The 20679-nt window shown below is 39.0% G+C and overlaps 2 protein-coding genes across 3 annotated transcripts; one reads left to right on the forward strand and one right to left on the reverse strand.

The window, feature by feature from the left end:
• Positions 1 to 980: 980 nt before the first annotated feature.
• LOC140772008 (phospholipase A(1) LCAT3) lies at positions 981 to 20399 on the reverse strand. Of its 2 annotated transcripts, none has more exons than XM_073113885.1 (11): positions 19966 to 20396; positions 19734 to 19825; positions 19284 to 19411; positions 18998 to 19133; positions 18829 to 18880; positions 18569 to 18669; positions 16678 to 16854; positions 15785 to 15942; positions 14864 to 14918; positions 14718 to 14771; positions 981 to 1354 (listed from the first exon to the last, which is right to left on the reverse strand). In XM_073113885.1, the coding sequence occupies exons 1-11, from the start codon at positions 20192 to 20194 to the stop codon at positions 1154 to 1156; spliced, it is 1383 nt and encodes a 460-aa protein (XP_072969986.1). In that variant the 5' UTR covers positions 20195 to 20396; the 3' UTR covers positions 981 to 1153. The 2 variants fall into 2 exon arrangements, with proteins under 2 accessions (XP_072969986.1, XP_072969987.1); XM_073113886.1 differs by having other exon boundaries at positions 1158 to 1354; positions 14864 to 14953; positions 19966 to 20399.
• Positions 6505 to 9190, forward strand: LOC140772009 (uncharacterized). The gene has a single exon (XM_073113888.1). The coding sequence runs from the start codon at positions 8171 to 8173 to the stop codon at positions 9188 to 9190; it is 1020 nt and encodes a 339-aa protein (XP_072969989.1). The 5' UTR covers positions 6505 to 8170.
• Positions 20400 to 20679: the final 280 nt, after the last annotated feature.

Consider the following 20679-nt stretch of genomic DNA (forward strand, 5'->3'; position numbering starts at 1 on the left):
CCTAGGTCACCCCTTCCTACTAGGCTACCACGCCAATCATCCTCCTCTACCCTTCTCTCACTGCCACCCTTTACCACTGCAACCCCCTTTCTCACTACGACCTCTCCTCCTAGAATAACTAAAATGTGTCACTATATAATAAACGCACTTTGTTTCTTTCCCCAAAGGTCACTAGGAGGTGCCACTATCTGATAAACATATCATATCTCTTCCACAAACTATTGAGAGATATTAAAATCATCTTAGGAAGTCTTTCGATCTAATATAAAACTATTTTCTAACCCCACCAGAGTCAGCTAAAAAAATAACCGCGATAATCTAAATTAGGATACTCCCCTAGACTTCCAAGTAAACTTAAGTTACCACGGAAAGTAATAATCGATCTATATCAAGACCGTTCTATAAGTCATACAAAACATCAATCATGTTTTTTACTAATATTCTTAGTAATAAAAATTGCTATTTTGCACAAAATATAGCAAGCCCTGAATCACATATATTGCACATAGATATATAATAATTAAATTACACTTAGAAATATAATACTAATTTACATACAGAGAAATACGTGATCTAATTAAAAAAACAAAGTACAAGACAAATAAACATACAAGTAAACCCACTCGCCTAAGTCTGAATGAAATACTAATCCACATGCTAAAAATCACCACCTTTAACAATAAATAGATAATATATTTTAATTTAACCAATATTATGATTTCTAAATTCGAAACTAACTAAATGACTAAAATAGACTAATCTAAGCCCAAAGGGTTGAGCTGAGCTGAGGCTGGCTACATATTTTTAATAATCGGGCTGGACCAAGGCCCAAAACCAATATTAATAAAGGACTGTATCAGCATCGAATTTAGTTAGAATATGATTTTGAATTGCAGCCTTAACAAATTACTTTTTTCCCTCTTTTAACTGTCCAGTTCTTGCTCATTTCACTGATAATTAAAGTTGAGAACAAGACCAAATTTAACAAACAGATGCATAAAAACAATGTGAATAATTTACCTATCTTTTCTATTCCATCATATATATAAATATATGGCCAGTAAGTAAACTATGCTGGGTCAGAATGAGTTACAGTAGTACATTAATTCCCCAACACCCTTCCTCTTCTCCACTTAAGTAAACATCCTGGATATCAAAACATATGCTCTGAAGGCATTGGAGGTGAAAATTGGTCTGAAAACATATCCATCACTTTTGAACTTGACGATGAATGTTGCGATTTCTGGCTCACACCAAGCCATTGCTTCAAAAGCTGAAACACTTGCTTATCTTTTAAAAGCCCTCGATGACTAGCCTTAATACCAACCCTTGCTGCTGCTGCAAATCCATCAGCCTATTCAAAGTAGGGAAGAACAAAAAAATGATCAGGGTAAATAAAACTCTTCCAAAAAGCAAGTTAACTAGACTGAAGAACAATAAGTTTAACATCAGAAGTAAATAACTAGTTAATTAGATCTGTCAGTGATAACAATAAAGAAATAATGCAAAATTTATTTTGCATTTTAACATCCCACACTATAGAGAGAATATTTCACCACACAGACAGAGTAAGGATTTCCTTTCTTTTTCTTTTGGTTTTTGAGAATAGCGGGGAAGACCCCAGTTCAAGCACATTTCCATTGTTTCTAAATCGAGCCTTCCCATTTTTCCAGAGAGTCAGAAACTATCGCACGGTCAGTCAGTCGACATGCTTTAGTCTCAACCCTGGATCAACCAAGCCCACAAATATATTTACCAATTTGCCTCTGCTCAAGTTGATCTAATCCGCGGACATCTTGATAGTGTTCCACCATGACTTATAGAGAGACTCCTCTCCACGTATAAGAACAAAATATGGAATACCACCAAATGACATATTATGTGTATTATAGGTCAGTTATGCACCAAATAAAGTTAAAATGAAAGGCAAAGTACCAGCATGATAATAATGTTAAAAAAAAGAGTAAAGGTGAAAAACAAACCATTAACCGTGATTTATACATCTTAAAAACCAATATATACCAAATATCAATTGGCTTGATTTCTTTGCACAGGTCTCTTCTTGGGGTGTTTCCCATGTCCAATGGAATTTTTTGCTTTCTAAGTTGCATGAAGAGAAATATGACTTGGCAAAAGGTTTCCAACATAATAATTAATCAACTTTTCCCTATGAAATGAAGGGAAAGCATCACTTGGTCATGGAAAACAATCACCACCACCAACAAGACAATAAAATAATGAGAAACCAACCCTTAAAATCCCAACTGTTTGGATTAGCTGAGATTAGCATGTAAGGCGTATCGAGGAACTGAGTTGAGGTCTGGGCTCCATATAAATCATGTTGTCATTAAGTTTAATTACCATAGGAAGTGAATCAAATGCACACAATTAAATATGAAGATAATTTCCTTTTCACCCCATGAACTATTATTATTTTCTACAATGACTCCCTGAATTATTTTTTTGATACATATGACTCCCTTAACTATTAAAAATACCTCACTCATTTAACACCATAGATGAAATCAAAGAAATAACCAAATTGCCCCTCCATTTTGATAAATATGCCATATTTTTATCATGTGACAATCAGATGATAACTTATGGGTGAAAATAGTTAACAGAAACCTAACAGAATGGGTGAGATGATGTATTTTTAATAGTCCAGGAGGTCATTGTGTACCAAAAAATAATTCAGAAAGTTATTATAAAAAAAAGATAATAGGTTAGAAGGTGAAAAAGGAATTATCCCTTAAATATGCAATAAAACTATGATATGCAGAGGGAAGAACTTAAAAGTCCTAAACTACATGAGATGCAAATTATATAATGTAGAGATAGAATAAAAATAAAAGTCAGCAATAAGAAAAGATAAATAGTAGACCAATAAAAAAAAAAGATAACAGTAGAGAAAAAAAGATAAACAGTAAAATAACTGATATTCCAAAACACAGTCCAAATATTGATTGAGATCAGCCACATGGAAAAACGATATGTATTAGTTGTTTTAGTCTGTTGTATGTTTTCTCTTAATCAAACTATGATTAATTACATAATTACTATAAATATTATTCTAAAATACAGAACTATCTTAAAAATTAAAACATTTAGAAAAATATAAATTACTCAATATATAAATTCTAAAATTAAAGTGTGAGAAATATAGGGCATTTTTTAAAATTTAAAAAACAAGCAATTAATTATATCAAGTATGTTTTCTAAATTAGATACATTTTAGATTCGACTTGAATCTTCAAAAAAGTTAGTTTCAGCCAATATTGCTGGTCGATCTCAGATCTAGATCAAGATCAATTATGGCTGATCTCAATCCGAATCGGTTGATTTTGGGATCAATGGTGTAATCACTATCCTTTTCCTGATTAATTCCTTAAGATTTGTTTCAAACTCTATATATTGAACATTTGGTAGGTTCTCAGTATCTTGATATTTACACCCAACAGTATGGTGTTACAATACTTAAAACTCAAAAATCAATTAGGAATAAGAAGAACAGGATAAAGAGAACCTAAATTTGCTCTAGAGAATTTCACAGCCTGTGGTTCCACGTTTTACACAAAGAACTTATTAAAGAATGATCTTATCTCAAGATCAAAAGAAAATCTCCGTACGAGTGGGGTTTGATTTTCTTAAGTAAGATTTGTAATTCTCATTATGACTGGTTTACTCTGATGTGATCCATGTCTTATCGGATCACCTCCTCACGAAAATATTAGACTCAATGGATTGAGTTTAATTATCCTTTAATTTATTCATGTTTATCTCTTATATAAACTCTTAAAGCAAATCTAATTAAGATATGTAAGCTTTTACGGTAAGTCTAGTTAAGTCATATAAACCCTTAGGCAAGTCTACTTAGGTCACCTAAGCTTTTAAAATAAGTTCAGTCAAGTCATGTAAGCTTTAAAGCAAGTCCAGTTAAATCATATAAGTTTTTAAAGCAAGTCCTAATTAAGTCATGTAAGCTTTCAAAGCTAATCATAGTTTGAGTCATGTAAGCTTTTAGAACTAATCTAGAAGGGCTCATTGTAATTGACTATTAAATATAGGAAGGTCGGTCTCCTTTGTTTAAGCATCAATTGATTGAATCTAAACATTGAAAATTATATTTTAGCCTTAGACTATCTTAGAAGGAAAAGTAAGAGTAACGTAGTAGTCATAAGAAATAATATAGGAGTACAAGTAAACTAATCTCTCTTCATCACCACCATTGCCGCCCACCTTCACTCTCTCCACCATGCTCCACCACCTTCCACCTTCCACTTTCATCACTACCATCAACAACATCTAATCAACATCTAGACCCCCTTGCTGCGGATCGACCATAATCGATTTGTGATAATATGGTATCAAAGCAAACCCTTGTTGCAGACTAACTTTAGTCGATCCATAATAAATTGGTATCAGAGCCATCATATCATTGGGCCAAATAACCACTCGAGGGATGGCGACACGATTGGCAAGGGAAACTTCCACAGCTAAGGATACATCGACGGCAACCGAGGCAATACCCGAGATCAGCACTTACTACCGAGACTGCTGACCCCACCTCTGCGAACTTCTCGGCCAGAGGTGCTACAAGTTTTGTTGGCAATTCAAACAACCATAACTAGGAGATGATGACGAACCTCCATGAGATCAACAGAGTGCAAATGCGTGAAAATCAACTGTATCAATGCATAGCTGAACCGTGGCCGTCCATGCACACCATGGCAATCAAACCGATGTGCACCGAACCAATTACAGTTGGAAACACCCTAGGTTTGGGGCAGACCCACCCCTTGGGTGCCCAAGGTCTTAGCCAACCACAAGATGATACAACACTAGCTAAAACCTCACTGAATTCAATAATTAGGGATTGGTCTGATCTGACAGCACCTAAGGCTTGGATAAAGCCACCTATAGCTAGGGTTTGGCTCAAACTAGAGCAAGCTGGACCTGAGCCTAAACCGTTTGCATTAAGACCCTAGCTCAAACCACCCATAGCTAAGATTTGGCCCGAGCCACTGTGGGCCACCCTCCACGTGGCATATAAGAGCCACACGGAGATTGAGAACACACGGTTTGAGAGCAACGAAAAGTTTGAAAACCACAATGGATGCTTTGAGGACAAAGTAGTCGGAAGCGTGGTGAAGTGATGTAATTTAGATCTGATCAAATCATCTCGCGAGGACATTTAACTTGATAGATCGAGTCTATTTATCTTTTAATTAATTCGTATCTATTTTTTATATAAGCTCTTAAGACAAATATAGTTAAGTCATCTAAACTTTTACGACAAGTCCAATTAAATTATCTAAACTTTTAAAACAAGTCTAATTAAGTTATATAAGTCTTTAAGGTAAATTTAATTAAGTTACACCTTAACGATAGAAAAAATGATTGATCAAATTCTATTGAGCCTAACTCATAGTGATCATTTATCAAAGAATGACTCAGGTTATCAAATGATTGAACAACCGAGATCAATTTACTTATGATACTTAGTTGACATTTATAAAATAAAACAAGTCCAATTAAGTTATGTATGCCTTTAAGAGTAAGACAAATCCTAATTAAGTTTTGTAAACCTTCAAGCCAACCTCTATATATAGGAGGGGTTAGTTTTCTTTGCTTAAGCATCCACTATTGATAATTATATTTTAGCATTAGACTATCTTAGAAGTAAGAGTGAGAGTAGCATAAGAGTAGTCATAAGAATAACATAGGAGTACAAGTAAATTAATTTCTCTTCGTCACTAGCATCGAGTATTCACTTCAGTAATGTATTCTACACCATTTTTAAAAAGTTAACTTTTGTATCGGATGTCACTTTTAAGATTTGGATGTCTAGGGTATCTCCCTATTTCATATCTCAAACCTTCCAAAATCATAAATCACTTTTATTGTATTATTTTGAACAAATTTAGTTAACATCATCACAATTCACCTTCTCTCTCTCCATTGTGCTCCACTACCTTCCACCTTCATCATCACCATCAGCCACATCTAATCGACACCTAGACCCTTTGTTGTGGATTGATCATAATCGGTCTATAACAATTTGGTATAAAAGCAAACCCTTGTTACGAACCGACTCTATTCAGTCTGTAACATACTCTTGACTTACACGTCTTATTACAAATTAACATGTATTAAACCTCATGACTCTAATAAACTCAAACTGAACTCAAGTGAAGTCTAAAAGCAAATCAACTTGACCCAACAATGAAATGAAACCTAATAATACATCATTCTAGACCCAATTGATTCACCCAAAGATCAAATTATGATCCAAAAAGGATTGAATTGATCAACATTAATGAAATAGTTGCACCTTAGCCGTTGTTTGATATAATATGTTAAGCATTGCACATCCAAAGATTTAGATATTTCTTTCAACGATGCATATAAAAAGCCATCGTGATCTCCATCAATTCTACCCAGCTAGGAAGAACTAGATTCCGGCGAATGATGGCTATAGCAAAACTCAAAGAGATCTAGATCTAGTTGTTAAAGTTCTCTATCACTAATTCATGTACAATCTATAACAAGATTGTTCTTCAATTTGACCAAAAATTGTTATGGCTCTATACCCTTAGCAAACATGTGCCATGAGATCTGGAACCTCATTGGTGTCATGCTCATCATAATGTGGTTGATAAACTTGGATAGTAGGATCATCCTTAGGCTGAGGAGCATCATGATGTTTTTGGTCTACCCTAAAAATATTTCTTTTAAGTTCTTTAACCTTATGCTCTAACTCAATAACCCATTGAATTAAATCGTAAAACAAATTATCTCCTGAATTATTGACCATATCACAGCTGTAAGGTCGTCCAGAACGGGCGGTCATGCAAACCCAACCTAAGCTCTAATACAAAAGATAATGTAGGACAACCTAAGAGTTGGACCTAACATGTGTCAATCAAATGGACACAATTAAATATACAATGAAATTGTGATATGCAGAGGGAAGAACTCAAAGGTCCTGAACTATGTGAGATGCGAATTATATGATGTAGAGGTAGAAGGAAAATAAAATTCAGTAATAAAAGAAATAAGATAGCAAAAAAGTAACTGATAATATTCCAAAGTCAGAGTAGTTACCACAGTGTAGTTGCTATCCTTTTCTAATTAATTCCTTAAGATCCATTTCAAATCTTATTAGAATTATTAGATTTAAATTATCTAATTATCTTATTTCATGCTGACTTTGTATAAATAGGGGTCAACCCCTCTTTGATAAAACGTGGAATACAAAATATTTCTCACCACTCTCTTCTCTCCTCTCTTCTCTTCTCCTCTCTCTTCTCCTTCAACCCAATCTAAGGTAATCCAACTATTGTTTCATGGTATCAGAGCGTTCCGATCTCTAGCTCTCACTCTCTAATAGTCATCTCCCCCTTGGATCGTTTTTTTTTCACCATCGTTGAGCTTGGGAGCTGCCGCCTCACTCCTCGAGCTCGCTGATGCTACAGCAGCCACTGCCGCAGCCTCCATCACCACAGCCACTGCAGCAGCAGCCGCAGCCCCCACAGCAGCAGCCGCAGCCCCCACAGCAGCAGCCGTAGCCACCGCAGCAGTAGCCGCAGCCACCGCAGCAGCAGCAACAACGACAGCTTGCAGCTGCCCCTGTTTTCAGCAGCAGCAGCACATCTATTCTTCCTCGCGAGTTCCTGCAACTACAGCAGCAACTACAGCAGCCACAACCACCGCAGCAGCAGCAGCAGCAACAACGGTAGTCGCAGCTGCCTCTGTTTTCAGCAGCAGCAGCAGCACAGGCATCAATTTCCTTCCTCTTCTTAGTTCAGAAGCAACAGTGCAGCAACCACCCTTTAAGCTGTTGTTCTTGATCGAGCTGCCTTTCATCTCCTTTAATCTGACAGCTCGACACCACTGTTTTGGCTAGCGCCCACCAAGTGTTCGACGAAAGTTCCCTGCCTCCACAGCACTCTTTTTTTCTGCAGTTCTTTGATTCTGCACTTGCAGGATTATATTTTCACCTACTGCCCACCAAGTATTCGACGAAAATTCACTGTATTCTCAGCTCTCTTTCTGCTGTTCTATTCAAAACTTTCCGCTCACCAGGTGTTCGACGAAAGATTTGAGTGGGCTAAGTGGAAAATCTTACATCACTCTCAAGGTGGCTGATCAATTGTCGTTCCTTCCAATGGCATCTTATGTTCCGGTCGGTCGTGAGAGTGTATCATTAGTCAGTTTTCTACTTGTCACCGAGCAGGATTGGATCACATGGGCATCTTCTATTGAGACAGTCCTCCGCGGGCGATGTCTTCTCGGACACATTGACGGCATCTCTACGGGATGTGCTCCCCCTCGCACTATCATTCAGACTACCATTGTGACCTCTACTGAGTCTGACACACCCAAGGCTGTTCAGTCGGAGGTTCCGTCTTCGGAGTATGGTGAGTGGGAGCTACGCGACATGGAGGTTTGCACCTACCTCATCTTGCAGGTTGATCGATCGTTTCGACCTCAGCTTCAGACCTTGTCTTCTGCTCAGGCCATTTGGGCTCATCTTAGTCGTCGATTTGTTCAGTCGAGTTTGATGCGTCGCTTTCAGCTTCGTCGCGATGCTCAGGAGGTCAGACAGGGTCAGCTCTCTATCCAGGACTTTTACGCCCGCATGACTGACATATGGCGTGAGCTTACGTCTATGGAGCCCACTTTCAGCCACCCTTCTGACTCGATGTCCGCTCAGCGCCACCGTGATGAGGATCATCTAATGGATTTTCTAAATGCTCTTTGTCCGGAATTTGGGGATTTGACTCGTCATTTATTGCATCGTTCCACTTTGCCAAGCCTAGACAGTGCTATAGCTGAGTTACAGGCTGAGGAGCTTAGGCAGCGTCTTACACCACCTTCTATAGCCATAGAGAGTGTGCTTGGTGTTGCTCCTGCTCCTATATTAGTCACGCCTGATATTTCGACTGCTGCTCGCGTCACTCATGTGCCTGGACGAGATCACCACTCATCGCGTCCTATGTGCACTCATTGTGGTCGTCCTGGTCATCTTGCCGCTCGTTGCTATCGACTTCATCCTGAGCTTGTTCCCCGTTCTAGCAAAGGGGGATCAAGCAAGGATAGGAGTCGTCACTTAGCTTCCTCTACCGCTGCATCAAATATTAGTCCATCTGATCACTCCAGCAATCTCACCTTCAGCAGTGCGTAGCTCCAGCAGATTCAGCAGCTCATTCATGGAGCTCTCAGCTTCACTAGTGCCTCTACTTCTGCATCTGCTGTCTCTGGTATGACTAAGCCCTGGATTTTTGATTCTGGCGCCTCACATCATATGACTGGTGACCCTTCCATCTTTACTAGCCTCACCTCTGCCCCTATCACTCTTCCTCATGTTCATACAGCTGATGGGACCCATTACCCTATCTCTCATATTGGTTACATTACTCCTACCACGGATCCCACGAGTCGTCTTACTTTATCTGATGTTTGGCTTGTCCCCGGCCTAACCATGAGTCTTATTTCTATTACTCAGCTCTCTGACTCTGGTTACACTGTATCCTTCTCTTCTACTTCTTGTGTTGTGCAGGACCCGTCTATAGGCCAGAGGATTGGGATCGGTAGTCGGATACATGGGCTTTATTACCTGGATCAGCTTCACCTTCCATCACCTCGTCCCAGTGCTTGTCCAGTCACTCCTCTCTCTCCTTCAGACTTGTGGCATCGGCGTCTAGGTCATGTATCGAGTCAGCGTCTCAAGACCTTGTCCCGGTCTGGATGTTTAGGCAGTGGTCATTTTTCTTGTTTGTCCCCTTGTACTGGCTGCAGGTTGGCAAAACACCGGGCCCTTCCGTTTCCTCTTAGTACAAATATCTCTGATTCCCTTTTTCACCTTGTGCACTCTGATATTTGGGGACCTGCTCCACTCCCTTCGGGTCTTGGTTTTATCTACTATGTGTGTTTCATTGATGATTTTTCTCGTTTCACTTGGGTTTACCTTATGCGTCAGCGCTCTGAAGTGTGTCAAATTTATCGTGATTTTTCTTCTATGGTTCGTACTCAGTTTGGTCGGTCTATTAAGATCTTCCGATCTGATGGTGCTCGTGAGTATCTTTCCTCTGAGTTTCGTTCCATTCATGCTTCTGCCGGTACTCTACCTCAGCAGTCGTGTCCCTATACCCCTGCTCAGAATGGAGTTGTCGAACGAAAACATCGTCATCTTCTTGAGACCACTCGAGCTCTTCTCTTTGAGGCTTTTGTTCCTCGTTCTTATTGGGCTGAGGCTCTTCTTACTGCTCTCTATCTCATCAATCGAACTCCATCATCTGTCCTTGATGGTTTGACTCCATACGATCGTCTCTATGGTACTTCCCCCTTGTATGGTCATCTTCGTGTTTTTGGGTGCACCTGTTTTGTTCTTCTTCCTCCAGGTGATCGTAACAAGTTATCCCCTAGAGCAGCTAAGTGTGTCTTTCTAGGATATAGTCCTGAGCATAAAGGTTATCGTTGTTATGACACTTCTGCTCATCGTCTTAGGATATCGCGCCATGTCACTTTTCTGGAAGAGATACCTTTCTTTAGCACTAATACCTTAGCTCCATCGGATTTATCTTTTTTAGATCTCCCTACTCCTAGCCTATCCTCCATCCCCTTCGAGGTGCCTGGTTCAGCCCCACCATCAATATCCCACATGCCTCAAATTTCTCTACCCATCAACACGCCTTTACTACCAGTTCCTTCTGCTCCACCAGACCGCTCTCTCGCTGAGTTCCCAACCCCCCTAGAGGAGTACCCCCCTCCCATGACGACTTTGCCCTACTTCTATACTCGCAGGTCCTGTCCTCCTCCCACAAATGAGCCCCCCACTCATGGCAGTATCTCTCCGATCGTCCCATCCTCTACTGTGACGGCTCCTACGCCCGCTCGTCGTTATCCAGAGCGTGAGCATCGCCCTCCCGACTGGTATGGCTTTCTGATGTCTTCCGCTACATACTCCCCCCAGTTTCACACATTTCTTGCAGCCATTCACTCCACCCCTCAGCCTGGGTCCTATCGTGAGGCAGTCCAGGTTCCAGAGTGGCAGCAGGCCATGGCAGATGAGCTTCAGGCCCTTCAGCAGATGCATACTTGGGATGTTGTTCCTTGCCCACCAGACATTGTGCCTGTCAGCTGCAAATGGATCTTCAAGGTCAAATATCGACCTGATGGATCCATTGCCAGGTACAAAGCTCGTCTGGTTGCTCGGGGTTTTACTCAAGAATATGGGATAGATTATGAGGAGACTTTTGCTCCAGTTGCCCGGATGACTTCTGTCCGCACTCTTCTAGCTGTTGCTTCCAGTCGCCAGTGGCCTTTACATCAGATGGATGTGAAGAATGCGTTTCTTCATGGCCTTCTTGACGAGGAGGTATACATGGACCCTCCACCCGGCTTCCCTCTTCCTCCAGGTCACATCTGTCGATTGCGACGAGCTATCTATGGGCTCAAGCAGGCCCCTCGTGCTTGGTTTGATCGTTTTCGTAGTGTTCTCACAGCCTACGGATTTCAGGAGAGCTCCTCTGAGCCATCTATGTTTCTATGATCTTCTGCGCAGGGTCGGGTCATCCTCCTTCTGTATGTCGATGATATGATTATCACCGGAGATGACTCAACCGGGATCCGCTCCCTTCAGCAGCATCTTCAGAGTCAGTTTGAGATGAAGGACCTCGGTCCTCTTCGGTACTTTCTGGGTATCGAAATTGCTCAGTCATCCCATGGTCTTTTGCTGTCCCAGCAGAAGTATATTACAGACATTCTTAGTTGTGCTACTATCACTGACACTCGTCCCGCTGCTACCCCAGTTGAGCTCCATGTGAAGCTTCAGCCCGATGACGGTCAGCTTCTTCCAGATCCGACTAGATATCGTCAACTGGTTGGGGCACTTGTCTACCTGACCATTACTCGGCCTGATATCTCTTATGTAGTTGGTCTTGTCACTCAGTTCATGCAGGCTCCTCGATCTACTCATTATGCTGCTCTTATACGTATTCTTCGATACCTTCGTGGCACCATCACTCGCTCTCTTTTCATGCCATCGACTTCCATTTTGGTTCTACGAGCTTATTGCGATGCAGATTATGCTGATGACAAGTCTGATCGGAAGTCTACTACTGGCTTCTGCATTTTTCTAGGAGATTCTCTAATTTCTTGGCGTAGTAAGAAACAGAATGTGGTGTCTCTCTCCAGTACTGAGTCAGAATATCGTGCTATGTGTGCTGCAACTAAGGAGATTGTATGGCTCCGTCGTCCCCTTAGTGATATGGGTGTTTCCTTACCCATTCCAACTCATCTTCATGTCGACAATGATAGTGCTAAAAAGCTCGCTGAAAATCCTGTTTTTCATGAGAGGACGAAGCACATTGAAGTTGATATGCACTACACTCGACAGCAATATCGAGCTGGCATCATTTCGCTCCATCACCTCAGCACTGAGGAGCAGATTGCCGACTTTTTCACGAAGTCCCTTCCCCTTCCGCGCTTTGCGCATTTAGTTGGCAAACTCTCGGTTTATGATCCACCTTGAGTTTGAGAGGGGGTATTAGAATTATTAGATTTAAATTATCTAATTATCTTATTTCATGCTGACTTTGTATAAATAGGGGTCAACCCCTCTTTGATAAAACGTGGAATACAAAATATTTCTCACCACTCTCTTCTCTCCTCTCTTCTCTTCTCCTCTCTCTTCTCCTTCAACCCAATCTAGGGTAATCCAACTATTGTTTCAAATCTAAATATTAAACAATAGTAGGTTATCAGTATCTTGAGATTTACACATGTCGCTACGGTCCAACAGTACCCGAAACTCAAAGAATAACGAAGAGTAAGAAGAATGGGGAAAAGAGAGAACCAGAATTCACTCCAGAGTGTGTCACACCCCGAGATTAAATGCTTTACGTAAAGAAATTGGAGAAAACCTACTGCAACTCTCTTCTTTCAAGATCAAGATAAAAATAAAAAATCCTCATACAAGTAGGGTTCGATTTTCTTAAATAGGATTTGTAGTTCCTGTTATGACTAGTTTACCATTGACTTATACGTCTTATTACAAAAAAACCTAAATTAAACCTAATATGACTCTAATAGACTCAAACTAAACCCAAATGAAATCTAAAAGCAAATCAACTTGGCCCAACAATGAAATTAAACCTAATACATTATTCAAGGCCCCAATTGATGCAATCAGATATTAAATCCAGATCCAAAAAGGATTGAATTGATCAACACAAACAAAATAGTTGCATCCTAGCCATTGTTTGATATAATATGTTTGCCATCACATGTTCACATCCAGAGACTTGGATATTTCTTTCAAGGACGCACAAAAGGGCAGAAGCCATATCAATCTCCATCTTCTCCATCTGGAAGCATCAATGTCAACATGCATGTCATAATCTATGTTGCGACAGCTTAAGAATTTTGCAAGTCTTACCCCTAAAAATTTTGTCCAAAGTTAGCCAAGTGTTTTATACTTTGATATATTACTCAAACCTTTTGTATATACCCCGAGCTTACATGTCGTGAGATAAATAGATAAGGTTATGTCAAGTACATTTTTTAAGATGCACACCTATGAACTGGATACTGGAGACCACGTTCATGCACCAGATTCCAGATTCTTATCACCTCATTCATTTCAAGTGGCTATTGTATTCTGCAAAAGATATAGTTCGATCTTTTGACTGTCATTGGAATGCCATCTTAGTACTTGGAGTAAAATAAATGTGAAATGTAGCGTAGCATGCTCTGCCTTCAGCTTGCCAAAGCCTATGGGGATCTATCTTACAAGTCCACCACTAAAGAAACTCTACAAAATTGATAAGTCTACCATCTTGTAAGCCAAAGGATAACTTTACCACTAATCACTAGACCATGCTATACAGACCTATCATGTTCAAAATTACCAGCCAGACTTGTATTTCCACTTGTTCAGCTAATGTGGTTAAGCATGCCAACTCTTGTAGCTTTTTGACTCCTAGATTCGACCATGAGAAAGTTGCTGCAACTTTTGTTCTAATTTCTCTTCCATTCTAGTTGCAGTATTTTACTCCACCATCCATAAACTGGATAAGACAACACATAACCTTCTATTGTACTCGCGATCCCCAAAGTGGCATAGACACTAATCCTAAGCTAACCATACATAACAACCACTCAAATGGTGTAACACCACCACTCTCCATTGGGTGGCATTGACTCTCTCTCCATGACAATGTACAAATCTCAAAAGAAGAAAGGAGGGTGATATTAGGAATTATGATCTGACTAGGAATGTGATCCATGATAGAAAAAGAAAATTACATAATTTTAGCTCAAGTAAATTGCTATCTATGGAGGTACCAACTTCCCAAAATGTTCTTTAGGATTGATCCTCAGCAAGAAAAAGCTGACATCTAAAGATCAATCTCAATTTACATGTAGGTTGGCATACTAGCAACATCTGTCCTATAATATGCACTATTCATATAGATAGATCCCTACAAGGTTTTTGATCAGTTAACATTAAGTAGCAAGATATTGCTCATGCCTGTTAATTTGTATCACACCAAATTGCTAATGTTAAAACAGTATCCATTTATGCTAGTATCTAAAGTGATTCATAAGATTTTTCTTAGAGGATGATCTGTTATATCTGAACCTTCACAGAATTACTTCTTTTCCCCCTTACCCCACAGGAATGCTGGAAAAAAAAAAGGAAATCCTACCTTAGCTGACTCAGCAGGAACAGTACCATCTCCATCCACATAAGTATACTGAGGCTGAAAATAAGACCATATAGATGTCAGATGCTTCCACATTAACCAGTTGCAAAATGTCGTACACATCCACAAAAGAGAGATTATCTACATACCATACTATGGCATATTTCTGACAAGTTACCAATAGGAGAGTCTTCAGAGCCATAGCTGCAATAGACAAAAAGAGCCACATCTTAAAGTACCTGCATGAATATTGTAAATAATATCCGAAAGTAAAATAGGAATTGTTTGGAATGCATACATAAGAGTGCCATTTATGTCGTCAGCACTACAATCTAAAAGGATAGAGAAAGCTAGTATGCTTGTAAGTAAGAAAAAAGAAAACAAGAAGTTCCTTTGGAACAAAAGTTTAATCATATGTTCATGTATACAAGCTTGAGAAATTGATCAGTGATTGATAGATTTAAGGAGAAAAAAAAAATGGACAAGTTCTCTGTTCAAGCTTCACTTCACTCGAAATTTACCAAATGTAATGTGGTTCCCTTTTGAAGAAATCATAGTGTGGTAACTAGAAGGTATGAAGAAAGGTCAAATTACAAAAATTACAAGAAATCAAGAATCTAAGAGCAGAATAAGAGTATAAAGAAACATGATAACAATGACGAACATTGTTCTAAAATAATATTATGGCTGCCGCAATGGCAATCTGAACCACCTGGTCCTCCCTCTCGAACCTCAACCATGGCTGTGCAGCGACGATGAGTCAATGTACAATTGCATGTTGCGGAGTGCTGACAATGGGCATATTTGAATAGCATGTGGAATGTGCATGTAACCCTAGGTCTGGACTTCTCATTCAAAATCTAAGTAAAAAAATCAAAACTGGAATTTCCTAGAAACAGCAGCAAGGACAATTTCTACAACCAATAGAACACAAAAATAAGCAGCCGTTATGCATAGTTCAACTGAAAAGTACAGATACTTGTAGAAAATGCACAGCAAAGAAGGGAAAGTGTCAGGTAGTTCATAAAGAGTTTGATAGAACTATAAATAAATGGTTTAAATAAACATACCAAACATCATATGGACTGTCCAATGATATCCCAAATATGTTATAGAAGCTGACGGTATTTGGCAATTGAGCATTGTCGAGAATTTGGCGAGTATCAGCCGCCCATTGGAGGATATCTAAATTAAATGGTACAGGAATTGTCTTCCCATTGAACTTCAGCTATATACAAGTAAAGAACAGTGCAGTCAGATGTTTCACACGGGATTGCTTTATGTCTAATCTGAGTTAGCTAAATATACCATTATCATATATTCAAATAGCTTATTATTACTAGTTGCATCTGTCAGAAAGCAACATATGCAATCACTAGAGTTCTTGTGTAGCTCATGAAACAGAGTGGCTATCCAACAAGCATGATAGTAATACCAAGTAAAAACGAAGAATAATCCAATCATTGAATAGGCAACTAAATTTAAGGTCAAGAAAAGTAGGGAACAAAATCTATGGCATTGGATCCCTATTGCAAAATAAATATTACAATACCCAGGTGGTAGATAGATGCAGAGAAACCAGCAGGACATTGCCAGTGAACCAAATGCTTTAGGTTGCAAATCTCCTACATTTTCAAATTCCTCAACAATGGGAATCTCATGAAAATTCTATACTCTGGAGACTAAAACAAGCAAAGGTGTACACAGTTGGGCAATATCTCATGAAAATATTCTCTTACCATGAGAGAGGTGTCCCTACTCAATTAGATGATGAAACATGTAACTTGTCTTAATAAGTCCTTTGCAATCTGAATGAATAAAACTTAAAATTGGTCTTCAACTTGCAAACAGTTCCATTATTGGCAAGAGATACAAGCAGAGCACATGTTATTAAAGCAGCATCTTGATCAATGCCCTAACTGAAAGCACTTAAAAGAAAGATTGTAATCATGTAAGTGAAAACCTCATTATTTCTCAAAGCTTCTTCAAAAAGAGAAGCACACATAGTTCCATTGTATTGATCCAATTTGACCACTTCCTTCTCTCCAGATTGCTTTCGCCAAACCTTAACCAGTGGTTGTTGTTTCCATTTGAAATTAGGGTTTGGCAACATTTCGTAGATAGATGGGCACTCGACCAACTGCATATCAGAGAAAATTACCAAAATTATCCTTCTTAAGTGGAAGAAACACATAACAATGAAAATTTGAACTTGCAGCTTCATAATATGAGACAAAACAACAGTTACTTTAGATAAATGCATATAAAATTAGTGCAGATACGGAAATCTGCTGCTCAAAGAGGATGTGGACTAAACCAATGCAAAAATGTAAAATTACAAATGCAATAACATATCTATAAGGCTATTGAGATTACTAATTAATGACTACGAACAGTGAAGAGACAGAAGGAACTCTTGAACAAAGATATAGTTCTCTATGCCTTCAGGATCTAAAAATTTTTAAGTAGTCTCATATAAAAGTGTAGAAAATCATTCTCTAATTTTCTGCAGTACAAAACATTCCAAAAGAACAAAATGTTTCTACAGCTGCAAGAATTAAAATAAGACCTAGCTGACAAGTAACATCTTGTTCCTTTTATTATCAAAAAAAAAAAGACGTAGCATTTGTTCCTCATATTAAATGCTCTTGAGAGTTCCAAATATGATGTGCTAGATACATCTCCGAGAGATAGGAAAAAAAAAACTCCTAGATGTATGGCTTTCAAAAAACTTGGGCTTAAATTCTTTTCTCAAAGATGTCCTAAACCTTCTCCATTTGTTTTGAACGATTTCTTCAGTTTGAAATTAATTTGGCATTTTTCTTTCAAAACCTTTAACTTTACAAATTCTACAGATGTAGATTATTGACCCAAAAATTCTTGCATTTCTGCTTCATAGGATGTTGTGCCCCAGCAGTTTGTACTGGAACACACAAGCGGTAAGAGCATACTGTCTTATTGGTTTTCTTTGGTGCAATGTAATCAGAGACAAAAATTAGAAAATACCAATCAAACTATCCTACGCATATGGGAAATCAGAGCCATAGGACCAACCATCACATCACATCCAGAAATGTTTCTGTCATGGTTGAGTATAGACAAAAGGATTATCCAGCTATTCACAGATTTACCAACTTGATAGTTTTTTATTGAATGACTAGATTCTAAACTCATATGAGACATTATTCTTGCTGTTACTAAAAGCATTTAAGTTTTTATTTAAACTGTTAAATATCTGCTTTTCCATTTTTCTTTTAGCTTGCCTTGACCTTTGGGAACCACCTAGCATATAGGGTATTTGGAAGGACCTTGGACAACAATTGGGAATACAATAATTTCTTCTCGCACAAAAGGGATATTATCCTTGTTATTTTCCTAAAAATCAACTTCAACACATCAAGATCATAATTTTTCCACATAAATTACCATATATTCATTCTTCACTAAATTTTGTACATCTTTAAAAATTGACAGTATAATTGGTTAACTAATTAGAAAGTGTCCCCTTGTTGCTCATTAGAACATAGAAAAACACCTCAAGGTGACCTCACAATTATACATAATCAATTAGCAGCTAAATCAGAAAAACATCGAAAGGTGACCTCGCAATTATACATAATCAATTCAGCAGCAAAATCACATGATTCTTTATTTAAAGGCTAAGTAAAGTACCTTAGATAGTGTGAAGCAGGAAATAGGATGACATTATTTGATCCAATTATCTTCATATCCCAAATAGATAATTAACTACATTATGTAACTTATTTAACTTATTTATCACAAAGCAATGCAATAACATGACAAACAAGGTGATTCCATTGGCTGGGATGTACAACAAGATGTCAAAGCATTACCAGTTGGTGCATCGTCCATCTAGAAACAAAGAAGAAGCTTTCAAAACCATAAACAAACTGCAATCCTGTTAAAAGAGAATCATTGATGCATCCTGGTGCACCTGTCAATAAACCCATCTCAGGAATAAGAGCTAGAATACATAGGCAGCAGATATGCAACTTTAAATTGAAGTTTAGGAAACCCAGCAAATATTTAAGGAGAAAATAAAACTCTGTGGAACAAAATAAACAGGCAAATAACCTGTTCTACCGTTGATTACCTTGAAAGGGGCATGCTATACAAATCCACTTGTTGACATATTTTGCAAATACCTGATAAATGATCAATGATATCAATTATTTTGCATACTACTTCAAAGCTTCTCTCATTGTAACTAAAATTACTTAACATCAAAAATATTTATCCTCATAAAGAGGCAAAGTACGCACATCATTGTACAGAGATATGAAGCACCGGACAAGTAATCCACCCATAGAATGTGAAATTATATTAACCTTTCTCCCTCCAGAGGCCTTATAAGCAGTTTCAAGTTTCACTTTTAAGCCAACCATTATCTTACTTATTCTGCCAATAACATAAAATCCAGAGGTAATATCAGCAGTATTTTCTGTACTGAGCACAAAATATTACAGGAACCAGCAAGGCTAGGATCTTTCACGCAGAGATTAGTTTACAGTCTTTAATATTGCAAACTTTTATCTTAAATCACCTTACCTATTGCTTTGGCGGAAGTCATAACCGTACCCAAAGAGTGTGGTTCCTTTCTGATAACCGCATTCAATTAGCATATCAATCATATCATGGAAATGGTAAACTTCGGTGAGATGCAAACATTTCACCCACTGGAAGACCAAAAGCACAAGAGAAGACAAATTAGAACTGATATCTTCATTAGAATATATGCTGCAATACAATATTAAGAAAAGGACAAAATAGAGCATGATCTCTGTTGCAATGCAAATGAAGTTTATGCAATAACATTAATCATAAATCAAGTCAACGAAATATCAGGTGCCAAGAAAAATGAGAAAGTTCAAGTAAAACTTTAATTCCTATTTATTATGCTTTCTTGCGATCCTCCCCTCTGCCAACACTGCTTTATATCAGTTGCATAACAAGATAGCAATTGAGATTGCAACAATCACCATGACCAATGAACCTTACCCACGAAGGATCCAAAATGTCAATCGCCTGCAAGCCATAGTCATCCTCCGGCACTTCGATCTCCACATCCGGGTCCAACGCCTCCGCATACCCTTCCAAACCAATCCAATCCACCAGTCAAAATCAAATAATCCTCCAATCCAAACTAATCAACCCAAAACCCCAATGCCTACCAATTCAGACTCAAACACAAAAAGGAACCACCTTTGCCGACCGATTCTGAACGACTCACCAGTGTTAGAGTTGTACATGGACCAGAGGTACTTCCTGAACTCGAGATTGGCGAGGAGGATCCGGACCCAAACGCGGACCGAAAGCTTGCTCTTCTTTCTCCTCGCGTTCAGGATCGACCCCCCCATTCCGGAAACGAGAAGAACCGGGTCGAGGTCGGAGCCTCCTCCATCTCCGGCGCCAGCGACGCGGCGGAGCCAGGGGAGCCGAAGCCCGCAGTCGCCGAACATGGCCGACAAGAGGACACGACAGCAAAGGCGGGAGAGGAGGGGGACATGGGAGCTTTAAACAAGGAGGAGAGAGAAGAAGCTTCTCCTCACCTGTCGGTCCTTAAACTGGCTCCTTACCTCGCAGTCAAGAGGAGAGTACGGATAAGCTAGGGGGCATAACGCAGATAAGTGCAGGAGTAGGAATAGGAATAGGAGACCGTCGGATTGCCGAATAAGTCTGGGGAATATCCGTTTAATGGAAATAGATTAGGTGTCCAATAACGACCGGCACGTGTCATTATGATGGCGAGGATAGTATAATATAGATACTAAGGATATGCGCGGAAACGTGTAGGTAGAGATGACTCTTCCTTCTGGTAAGGATAAAGTACATATCCGACCCCTTCCTTATCAGGGTTTAAGGCGAGATAGCGACCCTAATATGACTTTTTATCTTAATCTAAGTAACGCAAGCTATTCTATCACGTCTTTTAAGGCGAGATAGC

The sequence above is a fragment of the Typha angustifolia genome, chromosome 12 (assembly GCF_048772165.1).
Source record: "Typha angustifolia cultivar Huaian chromosome 12, ASM4877216v1, whole genome shotgun sequence".
NCBI lineage: Eukaryota > Viridiplantae > Streptophyta > Magnoliopsida > Poales > Typhaceae > Typha > Typha angustifolia.

Bases quoted from the DNA above. Each gene is read 5' to 3' on its own strand.
- LOC140772009 (XM_073113888.1), top strand. From the start codon at position 8,171: ATGGCATCTTATGTTCCGGTCGGTCGTGAGAGTGTATCATTAGTCAGT.
- LOC140772008 (XM_073113885.1), bottom strand. From the start codon at position 20,194: ATGTTCGGCGACTGCGGGCTTCGGCTCCCCTGGCTCCGCCGCGTCGCT. The intron at 19,412-19,733 runs GTAAGGTTCATT...TTGGTCTTCCAG, and splicing joins ACATTTTGGATCCTTCGTGG to TGGGTGAAATGTTTGCATCT. The intron at 14,919-15,784 runs GTATGTTTATTT...TGTCTATTGCAG, and splicing joins GACAGTCCATATGATGTTTG to CTATGGCTCTGAAGACTCTC.